This window comes from Phodopus roborovskii, unplaced genomic scaffold (genome assembly GCF_943737965.1).
Source record: "Phodopus roborovskii unplaced genomic scaffold, PHOROB, whole genome shotgun sequence".
Lineage (NCBI taxonomy): Eukaryota > Metazoa > Chordata > Mammalia > Rodentia > Cricetidae > Phodopus > Phodopus roborovskii.
Genome location: NW_026126514.1, coordinates 17813679 through 17834189, shown reverse-complemented (window position 1 = coordinate 17834189; position 20511 = coordinate 17813679). Strand labels below are relative to the sequence as shown.

General features: G+C 38.2%; 1 protein-coding gene across 5 annotated transcripts in view; it reads left to right on the top strand.

Annotated features, from left to right (window-relative positions):
• Positions 1-20511, top strand: part of Sos2 (SOS Ras/Rho guanine nucleotide exchange factor 2) — a 207751-nt gene that overhangs the window by 45267 nt on the left and 141973 nt on the right. For 4 of the 5 annotated variants that reach the window (XR_007835198.1, XM_051195930.1, XM_051195927.1 and 1 more), the window contains exons 6-11: positions 597-740; positions 4523-4633; positions 9151-9249; positions 18149-18276; positions 18782-19437; positions 19959-20040. Coding sequence is in view for 4 of the 5 variants with exons in the window: in XM_051195930.1 (XP_051051887.1) it covers positions 597-740; positions 4523-4633; positions 9151-9249; positions 18149-18276; positions 18782-19437; positions 19959-20040 (1220 nt within the window). In the remaining variant the exon portion in view is untranslated. The remainder of the gene's footprint in view (positions 1-596; positions 741-4522; positions 4634-9150; positions 9250-18148; positions 18277-18781; positions 19438-19958; positions 20041-20511) is intronic. The other variant, XM_051195928.1, reaches the window with a different exon arrangement.

Genomic DNA, 20511 nt, shown 5'->3' with positions numbered 1-20511 from the left:
AAGGAAGTGTTTATGATGTTTATAGAGATGGCTATAAGATTTGAGGATTTTAAATTCAAGCTGTCTGGAATTTATATTTTCTAGTATGTTTACTCTCTAATCCAAGAGATTCTTAAATTTTTCTTTGTATTCATGTTTGATTTTTACTGCCTTAGAATGTACTTTAATTTAAACTAGGTGAAAATACATCCATGACATTTATTGTGTGTGTGTGTGGGGGGTCAGAGGACAGCCCATGGAGATAGGTTCTTTTCTTCACCATGTGTCCTGGGCAGTCACCAGCTGAGCCATCTTAACAACCCCTTTCCTTTTGAGACAGGTTCCTCCGGTGAACTCAAACTCGGAGTTCATTTATTCTGCTGGTTGGCTGGCCGGCCAGTGAGCAGCAGGGATCTACCTGACTGCCCTTCCACTCCAGGGTCACAAATGCACACCAGCACAGCTGTCTGTAATGGGGGTGCTGGGACACGAACCAGGTGTGCATACACTTTGCCAGGCCAGCAGTCTTCTCAATCCACTTCTGTTTTGTATAGTAATGTGCAAGCATGGTTCTCAGCCTTATATGCCTTAACCTTTTTTTTTTTTTTTTCTTTCAGGAAATCGAAAAGATTTTCAGTAACATTTCAGATATACATGAATTGACTGTGAAACTTTTAGGTTTAATTGAAGACACAGTAGAAATGACAGATGAAAGTAGTCCTCATCCATTAGCTGGTAGCTGTTTTGAAGATTTAGCAGAGGTGAGTATGTAGAACCCCTTCACACTGTCGTTGAAGTCCTAAAACATACATCAAGAAATTTAGTTATGTGTATACACACACACACCCACTTATATAAACACATATATATTTAATTTAGAGGGCCATGCTGACTATTATAAAAATTACTCAGGATTCAATTACGCTGCTTAAAGCTTTAGTAGCGCTTTGTGTTTGCAGCTGTGAAGTTCCCACCTGATGTCCCACCTCTCAGGTAGCTAGGATACAAGATGTCCAGCTAATGAAACTATCCTTATAGTGTACTAATGCTAACATTTATTGTGAAAGCTTATATACTAAAGGAATGACATAGGAATACGTTAACACTAAGTACACTTAAGATGAAGGGAATAATTTGTTGATAATCATTCTTTAGCTTTTGTGGGTTTTAGACTTCATTTTCAAAAATCAAGAGTTGTATTTTTTCAAAGTAAAATCACATTTTGTTCTTTTAAATGATTATAAAATGATATACCTTTTTGTAAAAGTGTTCAAAATTAAATATAAATATGAACACTATAACATAACATTTTTCCTTTTTGAAATTATTTATTCTATGTGTATGGGTTTTTGCCTGCATGTTTGTCTGTACACCAATGTTATGCAGTACCTAAGGAGGCCAGAAGAGAGCATTGGTTGCCCCAGGAACTGGAGTTACTGACAGTTGTAAGCTACCATGGGGGTGCTGAGACTTGAAGCCTGGTCTTCTAAAAGAGCAGCTCTCTAAAAGAGAATACTCTTAACAGTGAGCTGTCTCTTCATCCCTGTACATTTATCCTTATATAAATATTCTCTGTGTTATTACAGACTTTGAAGACTCCCCATGGAAGGCCTCACCCTCCCTGGGGAGCAGAAAGGGTATGGGATGGGGGTTAGTTGGGGGAACAGGGGAAGACGGGAGGGTGTGGGAACTGAGATTGATATGTAAAACAAGCTTATTTCTCATTTAAATAAAAAAAGTATATGAAAATAAAAAATAAACATTCTTTGTGTTTTATAAAGCTATGTGTATATTTACAAGAATAACGTCTTCCCATTTTATAATGTTTTTCATTTTGTCATTTTTTTGTTAGTAAATATATTTAAACATAATTTTAAGTATAAAAGCATAAATTTACAAGGCTGACTTGTAGATGGCTCAGCAGGTTAAGGTGCTTGCCACTAAGCTGACAACGCCTGACAACCTGTCCAACCCCTCAGGCCAACCTGGTGGGGGGAAGAATTGGACAGAATTGGACCCTGCAGGTTGTCTTTCAACCTCAACATGTTCACAGAGATACACAGAGCATGACATTTTACATAGCATAAATGCATTTTTATACATGAGAACAATATATATTGTTCTTATATTTCTTCTTTTTTTGAATACACATACACATAATTTTTTAAAGAGTTATCTATTTATTTATGTGTGTGTGAGTGCTCTATCTGCATGCATGACTTTATGCCAGAAGAGGGCCTCAGATCCCACTGTGGGTAGTTGTGAGCTACCATGGAGTTGCTAGGAATTGAACTCAGGACCTCAAGACAAGCAGCCAGTGTTCTTAACCTTTGAGCCTTCTCTCCAGCTCCCTATATTTCTTCTTTAAAAAAAAAAAAAAAATGTTTGGGTGTCTTCATATTCACTGGCCAATGGGTCTTTTAAAGTGTTGCTTTTAGATTTCATGTAAAAAAAATCACCTACTTTCATAATCTCTGCTTACATCTTTTGAAAATAGAGATTACTTTTATTGTGTCCATTTTGTTACTGAGCATTAGTTTCCTTAGTTTCTGTTTTTTGGGGGATACAGAATCCTGCTGTATATCCCACATTGACCTTGAATTTTCAGTCCTCCTGAGTCAGTCTCCTGAGAGTGGGGTTGCAGGCCTGAGCCCTGTACCCAGCTCAGCCTTTGTTCTTAATAAAATATATTACATTCTGATAATAACTTATGGTCTCATTAACTTGCTACACCCTAAAAGGTACTTTGCTTCTAAAATGTATTGTTTTTATTTTTAAATTTGAATATATAAGAAAATAACAGCTGACATTTTAGCCACTTTTTATTATATTTGTTTATTAATTTGTGTGCATTGTGTTTGTGTATGCATGCATATATGTATGTCTGTATGCATGTGGCGGTCAGAGAACAATTTGCAAGAGTTGGTTCTGTACTTTCTACCCTATGGGTCCCAGAAGTCAGTTACTTATTAGAGCAAGCACCTTTGCCTGCTGAGCCATCCCACCAGCCCCATCCTAATTATTTTTAAACATGTAGTTCAGTAAGTAGTATAGTGCTTATAACTAAATTCTTACTGTTATGTGGTCATGACCAGTGTCTAGTTACTAAACTAATTCATCATCCCAAATAGAAACTATCCAATGAGCAATAATAGCATCTTCTCCCCCGACTCCGCACCCCTAACTTTTGGTCTCCACTTGTCTCCTTCCATCTCTGTAAATTTGCCTATTATATTTTAAATGGTTTCATATCATAGTTGTCCTTTTCTGGCTGTTTATTTTATTTAGCACAGTGCTATAAAGGGCATCTATGCTAAGTGTGTGGATGAGTGATGTTTCAACACACACTCCATCTAGTTAAAACATCCCTCCCCTGCAGACCCAGAGTCATATGTCCTGAAATCCAGCACTTGGAGCCTGAACTAATCAATTTGGGTCTTTAGACTAGAGAAGCTTAGCTAATAAAGTCTATGTAAATATTCCAACACCCCCCCCCAAAGTAATAACCCTCTAAAATTTGAAGCACTCTGTACCTCAAGCATTTCCGAGAGGGAATTCACAGCCTGTATCATGTTCTTTTTGCTCACTCATTTGCTGATGGACATTTGGAGAATACTGTTCCATATGTGGTGTTTTCAGTTACTAGGGGGATATACTTAAATATGAGAATTCTGGATCATGTGGTGCTGTACTATTTTAACTACCTAGCTAAACATGTTGGTACTCGTTTATTTTCCACTCCGTAAAACAAAGCAAAAACCCTCATTTTGGTTTTTTTTTTTTTTTAATTTTCTTTCTTTAAAAAACGTATTTATTGTGTCTGTGTGTGAGCAGCTGCATGTGTGTCTCAGCACCACATGTGTGCCTGGCATCTGTGGAGTTGAGGACGGGCTGTGCGATCCCTTGGAACTGGAGTTACAGGTAGCTGTAAGCTGCCTTGTGGGTGCTGAGAACTGAACTCGGGTCCTCTGGAAGAGCAGCCAGTGCTCTTACCTGCTGAGCCATCTCTCCAGTCCCCTATTTTGTATTCTGAAGGTACAAAAAGGGAATAGATCTCAATTACTGATCACTCTCAGATAACTGGAATTTTTGTAAATATGAAATTAGGCAGTTTCTGTGTTTACTATGTATTCACTCTTCTAATGCTGGAAACTCTGGAGTAGGTAAAACAAAGGTACTGATTTTGCTTTCTTTAAGAGTATCATTTAGTAACCTAGGTAAGTTTGTATTTATGTTTCTTTTACAAAGAAATGTACTTTAAATTTTCTAGGGACAGAATATACATTTTAGTAGTTGCATACCATAAAAGTAGCCATTAAGTTTTAAGGCATGTTACTGTATGTCTACTGTTTAAGGGCCATTATATTTTTTAAAAATGTATCCCTTGTAACTGTAACTATTATTTTCCCTAAAAAGCAGAGAATCAAAGGTGATAAGACCTAGTTGGAAACATGAACAAAATATTGTTGTTAAATAATATGTACCAAATTAGTATAAATATGTTTTCCTTAAACCTAACACATTACATTATTTTTTAAAATAGGAGCAAGCGTTTGACCCCTATGAAACATTATCACAGGACATTCTTTCACCAGAGTTTAATGACCACTTTAGTAAATTGATGGCCAGACCTGCAGTTGCTCTACATTTTCAGGTAAACTTGAATTCAGTGTTACTGTTTTATTATTAAGTTAGTTAAGAAATATTTCATTATCGTTCTAAAGAAAGTGGAAAGTCTCTTGTTAGTCCTTCCAGTCAGGTGTGTATGTGTGCGTCTAAGACACAACTTCAGTTATTGTACTTAGGTTCGTCCACCTTTTTATTTGAGACATCTCCTACTGACCTGGAATATACCAAGTAGGTTAGGTTGCCTCCCCTTCCCTCCCAGCATGAGGTTGTAGACACAGGCCACTATCCCCAGCTGTTTTCACATGAGTGCTGGCAGTTTCCACGAAAAGCAGCCCGTCTTGAGTTCTTTCTGTCTGTTTTTAATGTGTATCCTATATGCTTAGTGACCACAGACTCTGAAAGTTTTAGATAGGGATATGGAGAGGAATCTGGAAAGCTATTTTAATGTCTATAAGAGAAATACTTGCTGAAATCAATAGAATAATTTCGTATGTAACAATACTTACTTCTTTACCAGTCATAAAGTTTAAGGCAAGTTAAAGGATGGCTCAGCCTCAAGAGCCCTTGCTGTTCCTGCAGAGAACCAAAGTTTAGTTCCTGGCACCCACACTGGGTGGCTCAGAACCGCCTGTAATTCCAGCTCCAGGGGATCTGACAGCCCTCTTCGGGACTCCATGGCACCCAAACACACACACACACCCCTCATTTTTTTGTTTTATTTTGTGATAAGGTTTCTCTATGTAGCACTGTCTGTCCTTGCTCTATAGACCAGGCTGGCCTCAAACTCAGAGATCCCTCTGCCTCTGCCTCCCAAGTGCTAGGATTCAGGTGTAGACCACAACCACCTGACTAAAAATACTTTTTTTTTTTTGAGATAATTATCTTGTAAAAAGTGTATGAAAATAAGTAGAGTAAGATAGGGTGACAGCTTTATTCTGTCAACATTTATAATGAAGGTTATGTTGATGCAGATGGTGTTTAACTGCTTATTAGTTGTGGAAACTTCTAGAATGTCTTGGTCCTCTTAGCACCTAACTGTGATCAGATCTGGATGCTCCTAAGACAAGCAAACATGTAAATAAACCTTACTTCTCTGTGGATATTATAGCTTTCATTTTTTCACTGTGCAGTCATCTGTTTTCATGTTATTTTTCAGTTCTTCTTGTGTCCTAACCAAGTTACAACACTAAGAGCTGTGTTGAACAAAACTTTACTTGCCATATCCAGAGAATATTTTGGTTAAGTAGTATTTGTTAAGCCCCTTCTTGTCCCTCGGCTTCCACAATACTTTCTCCTAGTCCTCGCTGTCTCTGGTTTCCTCTTAGTCTCCTTTATTGTTAATTCCTGTCCAAGTTCAGTGGTCCTGTGTTCTCCTTGGTGACTTCTTCCTCATGTGTGTGCTGGTTATTTCCTAGGTCTGTTTCTAGGCCATAAACCGTGTGTGTGTGTGTGTGTGTGCGTGTGTGTGAGAGAGAGAGAGAGAGAAAGAGAGAGAGAGAGAGAAACTCGGCCTGTTTGCTTGGTAAATACTCTACTACTAAGCTACACCCATAGTCTTTTTTTCATTTCTATGTTTTTTGTTGTTATTTTCGTTTGTTTGTTATGCTTTTTCAAGACAGTGTTTCTCTTTGTAGTTTTGTAGATCAGGCTGCCCTTGAATTCACAGAGATCCACCTGCCTCTGCCTCCTGAGTGCTGGGTTTAAAGGCGTGTGCCACCACCGCCCAGCTTCATTTCTATGTCTGAGATAGGAAATTACTACATTTCTCAGCCAAGGCTTGTCTCAAATTGTGATCTTTCTGCCTTCAACACCTAAGTAGCCAGGGTTACAGGTATACACAACCACACCTGGCTCAGATCTAACATTTAAAACTGAATGTACTGTCTTCTCCCTGCCATCTTTAATGTGAATTTCCTTCAGTAACTTCTTGTGTACTACTCTCAGAAATCTATCAATATAGAATAAAAATTTCATTTAATTCACAAAAAAAGTTTACTTCAAAGTGGGATTCTTTTAAAAATGTTATTCATATAAGCCATAAACTGAATAGCATTGATTGGTTAGTCTGTATCTAAGAACCTGGTATAATAATTAGACACACTGAGAATATAGTTTTGGTTTTGGTTTTATTGTATTAGAAACCTGAGCTGTGTTTGTAGCACAGTGGTAGAACACTTACCTAACATGACAGGAACAGCTCTGGTTTCAATTCCCCAGGACAAAACAAAACCAAGAACCTGTAAACACCAGGAATTTTTTTCTGTGAGATTAGAATCTATAGACTCTGGGAAGGGGATTAAGGAGAGGATGCTAGGATCAAAGCAGTGCCTGTGCACACTAAGCAAACAGTCTGCATCCTCCTAGTCCCTAGGATCTGATTCTGTAAGCCATTGCTCCAGCTATCCATGAAATAGTTAGATAAGATCATTTTTTAAGGCCAAACTCATACTATCTTTAAAGTAATCAGTGAAGTACTGCATAATTAAAAAGAAGTCAAAAGGCATCTTTAGAAACTATATAGTGAAGAGTCAGGCTTGGTGATTGAAATGCCTGTACTCTCACCACACAGGAGGCTGAGGCAGGAGGATTGCTACAAGTTTGTGACCTTGTCTTTAAAACAGCAGAAGACAAAAGCAACTGAGAAATACAGTATAATTTAAGGAAATCATCTTGGGCTGGGCGTGTAGCCCATTGGCAGAAAAGTTCTATCAGGCCCTGGGTTCAAATACTAGCACACAAAAGAAAAGACGTTGTTTTAAAAAAGAATTTTGGAGTCAGAACTTATGTTTTGAGTCAACTAATAATTGTGTTACCTATCTGTGATGGTCAGTTTGGTTATCTTTACTGGGGAATAAAATAATGTACATAGTTGAGCGCGGTGACACATTCGTTTTAATCTCAGCAGAGACAAGTGGATCTCTGTGAGTTCAAGGTCTGATCTACAGAGTGAGTTCCAGGACAGCCAGAACTATAGAGAGAGACCCTGTATATTTTTTTTAAAAAAAAGAATAAACCTGATTATTAAGCAAACTAAGTGATGTGTGATGGCTCAGTGGGTAAAGGCACTGGCCACCAATCCTGACAGCCTGTGTACAATTTCCAGAACCCATAGGGTGGAAGTAGAGAAGTTGTCTTCTCACCTCCACATGCATGCAGTGACATGTGCAAATCACACACACAGAAATACATTAAATGAGAATATATATAAAGCACTATAATGTTTGGCATACATTATACAGTCAGTAAATGGTAGCTCTTGTTATTGTCAGACAAGTCCTTCTACTGATAATTAGCAGTCCAAAAATTTTAGAATGCACTTGAGTAGCCATTTTACTGCAAATTAATAAAACAGTCTTTGTAGACTGTTGTGTTGGTCCTAGCTAGGACTACTAAGCTAACTAATTCAGATTGGTATAGTAGGTAGCTTAATGTGGTGCTGTCCATCACGTAGCTGTAACAGTATTATCAGGTGGACAGCTGAACAGACGAAATTGGCTTCTCTCTGTTCTGAACTCACGGTGCTGGTGGATTCATGGTCCTGATGAGGCTTTCTCCGTCTCACTCACTGTGCTATCAGATGGTGGAAGAGCCAGCACATCCCTTAGATCCTTATCAGCCCCACTCTTGAGGGTGTGTCCTCATATCCTGATTGTAAAACTTGCATGGAGTTTAGGTTTTAGAAGCTTCGGAGAGCAGGAGCCCTCAGACCATCCAGCAAATGCTAGGACTTACTCTCGTCACACTGCCTGACAGTCTAGTCTGGCACAGCTGTTCATTTTGTAAGCAGAATTAGCTTTGTCATCTGATGTATAAACCAAACTTTTTTTTTTTCATCAATAACCCATATCTGAAATTTATTTATTCACTGGGGAATTTTTTAGAAACATTTATACAGCATCCTTAAAAACATTCTTTGTAACTGTTTGAACTTATAATCTCCTCTTATAGGTTGCTATTGTCTCTTTTTAAAGATAGGTTCTAGCTCTGTATCCCAGAATGGCCTGTAATATGCAACCATCCTTCCTTGGCCTCCCAACAGGTGGGATTGTAAATGTATGTGTATAAAGAGTTTAAATTGCCAAGAGATGGTGGCACACACCTTTAGTCCCAGTACTTGGGAGGCAGAGGCAAAGGCAGGCAGATCTCTGTGAGTTTGAGGCCAGCTTGGTCTACAGAGTGAGTGCCAGGACAGCCAGAGCTACACCATGAAACTTTGTCTTGAAAGAAAAGGGGGGGGGGGGGAAAGAGTTTAAATGGCTTTAAATTTTTTCTTTATGGTATGTGGAAACCAGATGTTTGAAGAAAATCTGTTTAAAAAAAAAAACACTATCGGACGTTACTTTACCATCTAACAGATGCAGAAATGTTTATTTATCAATAATGGGCAGGGGGGCAGGGAGGGAAAAACTTGATTTCTAGCACTTCAATTTGAGTAGGATGTACTTACTGTTATCAGCTTGATATATCTGCATGTTGTATTTAAAAAGCTGTCTCCCTAAGGTATCCATGCTCTCAGAGATTGCTGTATCTTTTACTTTGCAGTCCATCGCTGAAGGCTTTAAGGAGGCCGTTCGTTATGTCCTTCCTCGTCTTATGCTGGTGCCAGTGTATCATTGTTGGCATTACTTTGAATTGTTAAAGGTAAGGCAAAAGCTTCTTGTAACAAACTCGTTAGATTTATAAAGCCTAAAACCTAATTTTTGATCTGATTATGTTATTCTTAATATTTTCTTATACATAATAATTAGTGTCCTAGGGCTAGGGTTAGAGCTCAGCAGTAGAGTGCTCCAGCACCCATCAAGTGAAACTGAACAATGCACAATTGCACCATTCCTGGGTCAAAGAAGAAATAAAGAAAGAAATTAAGAACTTCCTAAAATTCAATGATAATGAGAACACAACATACCCGAACTTATGGGACACCTTGAAAGCAGTGCTACGAGGGAAGTTTATTGCACTAAGTGCCCACATGAAGAAAACGGAGGGTAATTACATTAGAGAATTAATAGCACAACTGAAAGCCCTAGAACAAAAAGAAGCAAAATCTGGAGGAGTAGACACCAGGAAATAATTTGAGGGCTGAAATCAATAAAGTAGAAACCAGGAAAACAATAAAAATATCAATGCAACAAAGAGTTGGTTTTTTGAGAAAATCAACAAGATAGACAAACCTTTATCCAAACTAACCAAAAAGCAGAGAGAGAACATGTGAATTAACAAAATCAGAAACAAAAAGGGGGACATAACAATGGACACTGAGGAAACCCAAACAATTTTCATGTCATACTTTGAAAACCTGTACTCCACAAAATTTGAAAATTCAAAGGACATGGACAAATTTCTGAATAATTATCACTTACCAAAATTAAATCAAGAACAGGTAAGCAACTTAAGTAGACCTATAACCCCTAATGAAGCAGTCATCAAAAGCCTTCCAACCAAAAAAAGCCCAGGACCAGATGGCTTCAGTATAGAATTCTACCAGAAATTCAAGGAAGAGCTAATAGCAATACTCCTCAAATTGTTCTACACAATAGAAACAGAAGGTTCATTACCAAAATCTTTTTATGAGGCCACAATCACCTTGGTACCCAAGCCACACAGAGATACAATAAAGAAAGAAAACTACAGACCAAATATCCCTCATGAGCATTGATGCAAAAATACTCAATAAAATACTGGCAAACCGAATCCAAGAATACATCAGAGAAATCATCCATCATGACCAAGTAGGCTTCATCCCTGGGTTGCAGGGATGGTTTAACATATGAAAATCTATTAATGTGATCCACCATATAAACAATCAGAAAAAGAAAAACCACATGATCATCTCCCTAGATGCTGAAAAAGCCTTCGACAAAATTCAACACCCTTTTATGATGAAGATCTTGGAGAGATCAGGGATAATAGGAACAAACCTAAACATAATAAAGGCAGTATTCAGTAAACCAACAGTCAGCATCAAACTGAATGGAGAGAAGTTTAAGGCGATTCCTCTAAAATCAGGAACAAGACAAGGCTGCCCTCTCTCTGCATATCTCTTCAATATTGTACTTGAAGTTCTAGCTAAAGCAATAAGACAACAAAGGGAGATCAAGGGGATCCAAATTGGAAAGAAGAAGCCAAACTTTCACTATTTGCAGAGGATATGATAGTTTACATAAGCGACCCAAAAAACTCTACCAGGGAACTCCTACAGCTGATAAACACCTTCAGCGAACTAGCAGGATACAAGATAAACTCAAAAAAAAAAAAAAAAAAAATCAGTAGCCCTACTTTATTCATACAACAAAGATGCTGAGAAAGAAATCAGAGAAACATCACCCTTTACAATAGCCACAAACAACATAAAGTATCTTGGGGTAATGCTTACCAAACAAGTGAAAGACTTATATAATAAGAAAGAAATTAAAGAAGATACCAGAAAATGGAAAGATTTCCCATGCTCTTGGATAGGTATGATAAACATAGTAAAAATGGCAATCTTGCCAAAAGCAATCTACAGATTCAATACAATCCCCATTAAAATCCCAGCACAATTCTTTACTGATCTTGAAAGGATAATAACCAACTTTATATGGAAAAGCAAAAGACCCAGGATAGACAAAATAACCCTGTACAATAAAGGAACTTCAGGAGGCATTACCATCCCCGACTTTAAGCTCTACTACAGTGCTATAGTCCTGACAGCCTGGTATTGCCACAAAAATAGACAAGTAGACCGGTGGAATCGAATAGAAAATCCTGATATTAACCCACACACCTATGAACACCTGATTTTTGACAAAACAGCTAAAAGTATACAATGGGAGGAGGAAACATCTTTATAATGGTGCTGGCACAATTGGATGAGGGTGTGTAGAAGACTGCAGATAGACCCATTTCTATCGCCACGCACAAAACTCAAGTACAAATGGATCAAAGACCTCAACATAAATCCAACCACACTGAACCTCTTAGAAGATAAAGTGGGAGGTACCCTTGAACAAACTGGTACAGAAGACCGCTTCCTGAACATAACCCCAGTAGCACAGACACTGAGATCGGCAACTAATAAATAGGACTTCCTCAAACTGAGAAGCTTCTGTAAGGCAAAGGACACAGTTGACAAGACCAAATGGCAGCCCACAGACTGGGAAAAGATCTTTACCATTCCTACATCTAACAGAGGGCTGATCTCCAACATATACGAAGAACTCAAGAAACTAGTCAACAAAACACCAAATAACGCTATTAAAAAATGGGGTACAGATCTGAATAGAGATCTTTCAATAGAGGAAATCAAAAAGGCTGAAAGACACTTAAGAAAGTGCTCAACATCCTTAGCTATCAGGGAAATGCAAATCAAAACAACTTTGAGATACCATCTTACCCCTGCCAGAATAGCTAAAATTAGAAACGCCAATGACAACTTATACTGGAGAGGATGTGGAGAAAGGGAACATTCTTCCACTGCTGGTGGGAGTGCAAACTTGTACAGCCATTTTGGAGATCAGTATTGCAGTTTCTCTGGAAAATGGGAATCAGTCTACTACAGGACCCGGCAATCCCCCTCTTAGGCATATACCCAAATGATCCACATCCATTCAACAGACATCTGTTCAACTATGTTCGTAGCAGCATTATTTTTAATAGCAAGAACCTGGAAACAATATAGATGCCCCTCAACTGAAGAATGGATAAAGATGTGGCACATTTACACAATTGAATACTACTCTGCGGGGGGGGGGGGGGCGGGGAGGACAATGGAATCTTGAAATTTGCAGGCAAGTGGATGGAACTTGAAGAAACCATCCTGAATGAGATAACAGTCACAAAAAGAGGAACATGGTATGTACTTGCTCATATATGGATTTTAGACATAGAGCAAAGGATCACCAGCCTATAATTCACACCACCAGAGCAGCTAGGATACAAGGAGGATTCTAAGAGATTCATATAAGGTCCCTCACAGAAGGGGAAAGGAACAAGATCTCCTGAGCATATGGGGAGTGGGGGGAGGCAGTGAGTGGAGAGGGAACTAGGAGAAAGAGAAGGGGAGGAGAGGAAAGCACGTGGAACTAGGAAGATTGAGTCAGGGGAGGAATAGGCGAGAGAGAGAGAGAGAGAGAGAGAGAGAGAGAGAGAGAGAGAGAGAACATAAAAGAGGGAGCCATTATAGGTTTGAAGAGAAAACTGACTCTAGAGAAATGTCCACAGACCTACAAGACTGACCCCAACTAACAATTTGAGCAACATTTGAAAGGCTACCATAAATGCCCTTCCCTGATAATGAGATCAACAACTAACTTATCCACCATCATGGAGCCCTCATCTAGTAGCTGATGGAAACAGAAGCAAACACCTACAACTAAACACTGAGCCGAACTGGAATCCAGATGCAGAGGGAGAGGACAAGACCAGGCTGCAGAGAAACATAAGAGACAGCTGACCTGAACAAGGAGGAGCTAATGGGCCCCCAGACTGTTAGCTGGGAATCCAGCATGGGACTTACTCAGACTCCCTGAATATGGGTCTCAGCTAGAAGGACTGAGCAGTCTAAGGGACCTCAGACAGTGGAACCAGGATGTATTCCTGGTGCACAAAAGGACATTGGGGGCACATTCCCATGGAGGGATACTCTCTTAACCTAGAAGCAGGAGGGAGGGCCTAGTCCCTATTCCAAATGACTTGACAGATTTAGATGACCCCTCCTGGAGGGCAACACCCTACATGTGGAGTAGGGGGTGGGGGTGGGAGGGGAGGGTTGCTGGGGGCCATGAGAGGGTGGGAGAGACGAAAAGAATGAGTGAGGGAGGGAGGGAGAGGGAACTGGGATCGATATGTAAAATAAAAATAAATTATATAAAAAAATGATAGCAAACATGGAGAACGACTGTAAAGTAATGACGGTACTATTGAGACTGACTTTTTTGTTTTGGTTTTTCCTGATAGGATTTCTTTGTGTAGCCCTGGCTATCCTAGAACTTGTTCTGTAGACAAGCCTGGCCTTGAACTCACAGAGATCCCACTGCCTCTGCCCCCCCCCCCTTCCGAGTTCTGGGACTAAAGGTGTGCGCCAGCACCACCCAGCTCCTTTCACATGTGACTTACTCAAAGTCAAATAACATTCTTTTAGTCCTTTGACATTTCCTTGAAATTTATCAGTAGAATAAAAATTCTCTTCAAGTGGTCTATAAAGTTTAATATTAAGATATATTATTAATAACTTAATGAGATTCGTTAAGAAAGGTTAGCCAATATTAAGTTTCTTTAGGAAATAATTTTTACCTTTTATCCTGGAGCCGAGGTGAATGCCTTCCTCCTGGGTTCATCAGTCACACCATGGTGTGTAGCCTCCACTGAACTGCAGCTATGTAGGTGTCTGTGTTTGTTTGTGAGCTGAGGAGTGAGGCTAGAGATCAGAGTCTGGCTTTTTAGCCAAGTGCGCTGTCCTGAACTGTAACCTAGCTACCCACTGTGTTTTCATGTGGAAGGGGATTTGTCTGTTTGTTTTTTAACTTATCAGATTTAGGCACAGACCAATGTTTTGCACAGTTGAGTCTGCTCTCCTTGTAGGGAGACAGCATAGGGGCACTGCATAGAACTCCTGGCTGGACAATACTGCCCCTATTGGACAAATGACCTAACTTTTCTGTGTGTTCCTAGCCTGACCTATACACATATGTTATGATAGTGCATATCGTGCTGAGTTGTAATAAAGATTGAAGAAGAAAATAAAAGGTCATGCACAGAGAACTAGAAAGTATTCAGTTATTTGTGTACAAAGACAAAAAGATTTGCATAGTTCACACACAATCCTGATTACTTTTGACAACTGCTTATTGGGAACTTACCTTATTATACTAGAAATGGACAAAAAAGGTGTATCTCTATTGTTTAAGGACTTTATTATAATTTAATAAAGAATGTAACTATCAAACAAGTAATTAGAATAAATGCTTAATAAATCCGTTCATATACTGATAAGCATAAAGAAAATGTGGTACATATATATATATTCACACAATGAATTTCTACTTAACCATGAATAAAAATGAAGTTATAACATTTGCAGGAAATAGAAATTAATTATTATCTTAAGTGAAATAGCCAAGATTCAGACAAATACCACGTTTTCTCTCACATGTCGATGTTAGGTTTTAATTTTTACATATGTAGGGGTGAGACATGGATGTACGTCATAAAAGTGGCTCCTGGAAGGGTAAAATATCTTAATGCAGGGGAGACATAAGGGAAAAATAGATGGTGAAGGATGCATGTGGCATCCTTTCAAATCCTGAGGAGAAGCAGCTTGGATCTTCAACAAGCTGACATTTACATCTCACTGCTGATTAGGCATGTACCTCAGTAGTCAGAGATTTACCTAGATACTCAAAGCTCTGGGTTCCATCCCTAGTACCACAAACATTCTCTTACTTATCTTAATGCTGAAAATCAAAGAAATATTTAGCGAATTACTGAACTGATATTTTACCACACAGCCATTTTTTAATATACTTCCACTAATGAGAAACTAACTCTCCTGATTTTTTTCTGCTTGACAAACTTGTAATTATTGTGTGACTGTTTGAAGACAACATGTGAATTTGCTTGAATAGGCTTAGGGAGAGGGGAAATTTAGCCTTTTTATAACTGAATTTAGGGCAGTCCTAATTTTGGTAGAATTTCATGACTGATAATTGAAGATTTTAATCAGTAAAAATAAAAGGATGTCATCAACATACACGCAGACACACACACATACACACACACACATAGAGAGAGAGAGAGAGAGAGAGAGAGAGAGAGAGAGAGAGAGAGAGAGGGAGGGAGGGAGGGAGGGAGGGAGGGAGGGAGGGAGACAGAGATCTCACTATGCAGCCCTGTCTGTCCTGGAAATCACTATATAGAAATTAGAAATCTGTCTGTCTTTGCCTCTGAGTGCTGAGATTAAAGACATGCACCACTACACCCAGCTATTAAGATGTTTTAATGTAGAGCCAAGATGACTCTTTTAGTAAGAAATCTTTATTAATTTCTCACTTTTTAATGTGTGTAAGTTTGTTTTGTCTGTATGTGTGTCTGTGTACCATGTAAGTGTATGTCAGCAAAGGCAAAAGGAGGGTATTGAGTTGCCTGGAACTGGAGTTACAGATGGTTGTGAGTTGCCATTGTATTGGTGTTTAATAAGGATCAGGAGAAACAAATAGGCCAAATAGATGTTTATTCAGGGAGAAATAACTCACAACATAGACAGATGAACACCAGCAGGTTCCTGGTCCCAAGGATGCCTCCAGATGTACTTCTATCCCCATGCTGCATGCAAGAGAGCTCTCCTAGCCCCCTCCTCAGCCTTAGTTCCCCAGGTCACATCAGCCCCTGTCTCCACACCCCAATGGGCGTGGTTTATGCTGCAGGTGCAGACAAGGTGACTATCTCACTGCACCATTGGGTGCTAGGAGCCAACCTGGGTCCTCTGCAAGAGCAACCAGTGCTCTAAACTACTGGGCCATCCATCTCCCAAGCTGAGAAATCCTCTATATAGACCAAGGAAGTAACTTGGCTTAGTATGATTACCTTAAACTTCAGAATAACCAAACACAGAGCCTTTTTCAAACTGGGTGGTTTTGGTTTTGTTTGCTCATTATCTTTTCAGTGTCTGTTTAGTAATCTAGAGATTAAGACACTACTTCTAATATAAAGTATTTTCATTGTTAATCTTTGGGTAGCAAGACTTTTTTAGGTATCTTTGGAAAATCTGATGTCTGTGTTCCAAGTGGGGACAGTTTTTGACACAAATGAAAGGTGCTGGACCAGAGTTATAGCAAGTCACACAGTGACCTGTGAACTCCTTGAAAGATAAGGAAAGTCTAAATCTTATCACAGATTTTCTGGATTAAGATTGTGAAATAAATTTGAGTATTTAAATTTTTTCAAATAAGTTGTTGCTTAAATATACATTCATTAATTTTCCATATAATATCTATATAATACTTGGATCTCTATCAGAAAAGTTAAAATATTGGCATGTAATCTCATATAAGTTACTTTATTTTATATATATATATATTTTTTTTGCTTTTTGAGAGAAAATTTTTTTCTTCTGAGAGGAATATAAAAGAAAAAGCTAAAATTTGAATGATTAAAAAATTACTTGTAAATTTTATTTCTAAGGATTATTAAAAATTAAATATTAACCTTCATGATTTCTTGATATTAGAATAGTTGGATTTAATGTTATAAAAATATCCTCTTGCGCTGGGTGGTAGTGGCTCACGCCTCTAATCCCAGCACTTGGGAAGCAGAGGCAGGCAGGTTTCTGTGAGTTTGAGGACAGCCTGGTCTACAGAGTGAGTTCCAGGACAACCAGGACTGCACAGAGAAATACTGTCTTGAAAAACAAAACAAAACAAAAATTCCTCTTGCAGAGGATCTGTTTGAATTGCCAGTACCCACTTGATGACTCCCTTCCATTTGCAACTTCAGATCCAGGGGATCTGATGCCCCCTTCTGACCTCTGTGGGCACTAGGCACATATGCTTGGTGCGTGTATACATACATGTAAACAAAACACCCATACAATATAATAATTTACATATTAAAAGTATATCAATAAAATACTTGCTTACACACAGCTTATGACACATTGAAGTGTTAAAATTTATTTCATTCTATTGTATAACAAATATATACAAACTTTTTGAAATTGCTGATAGACTATGTAATGATTTTAGTAGTTTATCTTATTTTCTGTCTTCATATTAGTGAATAAATGTAACTTTAAAAATCTTTTAGTCATGTGTGTATTGTATTGAGGTGGGGTGTAGGTGCCACAGAGCATGTGTGGAGGGCAGAGGCCAAACTTTGTGGAGTTTGTCTCCTTCTACCTGTAAGTGGGTTCTGGTATTTGAACTCAGGTCATCAGGTTTATGCAGCAAGTACTTTAGCCACAGAGCCATCCTGCTGGAACTAAAAGTAACTTTTAAATCTCATGCTTTAAATACTTTAAATTGTTTTATATGATGAAAAATGTCTGGATCATTTTCACAGTTTTTTCTTCATTGATTGTTATGCTGACAATACTTTATATCTTCATTGTATTTGTTAAGAAGAGGGTTGGTTTTAAAGGGGTCAGATGCTATATATATTTATACAAAGTTATAGCTGTCTGTATTAACCGTGTTAGTCTATTTTCTGTGTCCAAATACCTAACAAGAAGCAACATGAGTGAGGAAGGGGTTACTCTGTTTTACAGTTGAAGGATACAGTTCATTGAGGTAAGGAGAGCATGGCAGCATCCTCAATAGGCAAAGGACGGGATGTGAGGACAGGCTGCAGACCTGAGGGTGTGCCCCAGTGGGAAGCTCCACTTCCTGTGGTTCCACAGCCTTTCCCAAATTGCTGCTGGCTGAACTAAGTGTCCAGTGTCTCCAGTGGGAGACATTGCATATTCCGACCGCTGCATTAAATACACTTAAGGTTTAAACTTTTGTTGCCACTTTAACTACAAAGTTGAGAGTAGAACCAAGCAATGTAATTTTACTTTTTCCCCCCTTAGCAGTTGAAAGCATGTAGTGAAGAACAGGAAGACAGAGAATGTTTGAATCAGGCTATCACTGCCCTCATGAATCTCCAAGGCAGCATGGACCGAATTTACAAGCAGCATTCACCTAGACGCCGACCAGGGTAATTCAAGACTGTGTGTGTGATACCCGCTTTTCCCAAGTGTGGTTTAGGATGACACTGCATTCTTAAAAATTATGCTTGTCCTGTTTTGATCTGTTTAGTCAGAGCATTGCCAAATTACCATTGTTATATTGTAAGATATATTTATTAATTTAAATATATATTTAATGACATTTTCTATTTTATGCAAACTGTGGATTTTCCCCTATAATTTTAATTCTTATGGCTCCAGGAATATAATACTTTGACAATAGTGATCTGAAATCTTTAGCATTCAGGGGCAGGACTAGAAGAAAATAATTATTAGTAATATAGTTTAATATTTGCTTATGTAGATTTTGAATGCTCAGTATTCAAACTCAGGATTTTTTACATGCTAAGCATGGACTCAGTCATTGAACTATACCTCTCAACTCAACTTATTGCTTTTGTTATTTGATTTGGTATTACATAATCATTATAATTGAATAAGACAAATTTACCTTGCTTTTTTTTTTTTCCTAAGGGATTCTGTTTGCCTTTTTTACAATCGTCAATTAAGAAGCAAGCACCTGGCGATCAAAAAAATGAATGAAATTCAGAAAAACATAGATGGGTGGGAAGGCAAAGATATTGGACAGTGTTGTAATGAGTTCATAATGGAAGGGCCATTGACCAGAATTGGCGCTAAACATGAACGGCACATTTTTCTCTTTGATGGCTTGATGATCAGCTGTAAACCTAATCACTGCCAGACCCGACTTCCGGGTTATAGTAGTGCGGAATACAGATTAAAGGAGAAGTTTGTCATGAGGAAAATTCAAATCTGTGATAAAGAAGATACTTGTGAATACAAACATGCTTTTGAATTAGTATCCAAAGATGAAAACAGTGTGATATTTGTTGCCAAATCAGCTGAAGAGAAGAATAATTGGATGGCAGCGCTTATTTCCCTTCACTATCGAAGTACTCTAGATAGAATGCTGGATTCTGTCTTGTTGAAAGAAGAAAACGAGCAGCCGCTGAGGCTACCAAGTCCAGACATGTACCGCTTTGTGGTAAAAGACTCTGAGGAAAACATTGTGTTTGAAGATAACTTGCAGAGTAGAAGTGGAATCCCCATTATTAAAGGAGGAACTGTGGTGAAATTAATTGAAAGGCTAACTTATCATATGTATGCAGGTAGGTGAAACCAGCAAGTGCTTCCTAGGGTCTTGGACCAATGCAGAAAAAACACATCAGAGTTGACGGGTACAAACAGAGTGTCTCCCAATAAAAATAGTGAAAAATCAAAAGGACTAAATAATTCAGTAAATGTTTTTGAAATGTATCATTAATTTCAGTGACTAATAAGTGCTCATAAAATATTTACTTGTAAAATTAAAATGGAAAATAATCCTTAGTCTCATCAAGAAATAATGGTTTAGGCCAGTCACTTGAGAAGTAGAGACAGGAAGATAAGGAGTTCAAGGTCATCCTCAGCTTCATAATGAGTTTTTGAAGACAGTCTGGGCTACACTAGATCTTGTCTCTATAGGGAGGGGAGAGGGAGGGAGACAGAAATACTACTTCTGTCAGGGAAAAAACTACACTGGGAGGATCCAGAGTTAAAATGAGAAGGAAAGAAAGGAAAAGGTGGTACTCTGAGTTAATTAAAATGGATAAATTAAACATGAAATCTATTCTTTGTTCCACTCTTTCAGATCCCAATTTTGTTCGTACTTTTCTTACTACGTATCGTTCATTTTGTAAACCACAGGAGTTGCTAAGCTTGCTGATAGAGCGGTAAGAAAGACATATGTTACTTATGTTAACATTTTTGTACTTTGCAAAGATCCTAGTAATACTCGATAGTTCTTGAGTGCAACTCATTTGGTGTTAAACCAGTAACACCAAGTTTACAGCAACAACAAGCTTACTGAATCTCTCTGCCTGTGAGGGCTTTCTTGAGCATACAGTAGGCTTTTAATTGGGAACCAGGAAAAAAAGCTTAAATGATAAAAGCTGTACTTTAGTAAAGTTTATTTTGTTCCTTAAAGATGTTTTTTACCTTTTATTTTGCCATAAACATGTTATGAAAATTCAAAATATATACAAGGATAGATCCAACTTTAGTAACATTGACCTATCTCTTATTTCCTACAGACTTAATTATCCTAGACCCAGGATTATTTTGAGTGGATTCTAGACAAAAGATTTTATCTAAATATTTCTATATGTATCTCTAAAAGATAGTATTTCTTATTTTTAAAAATC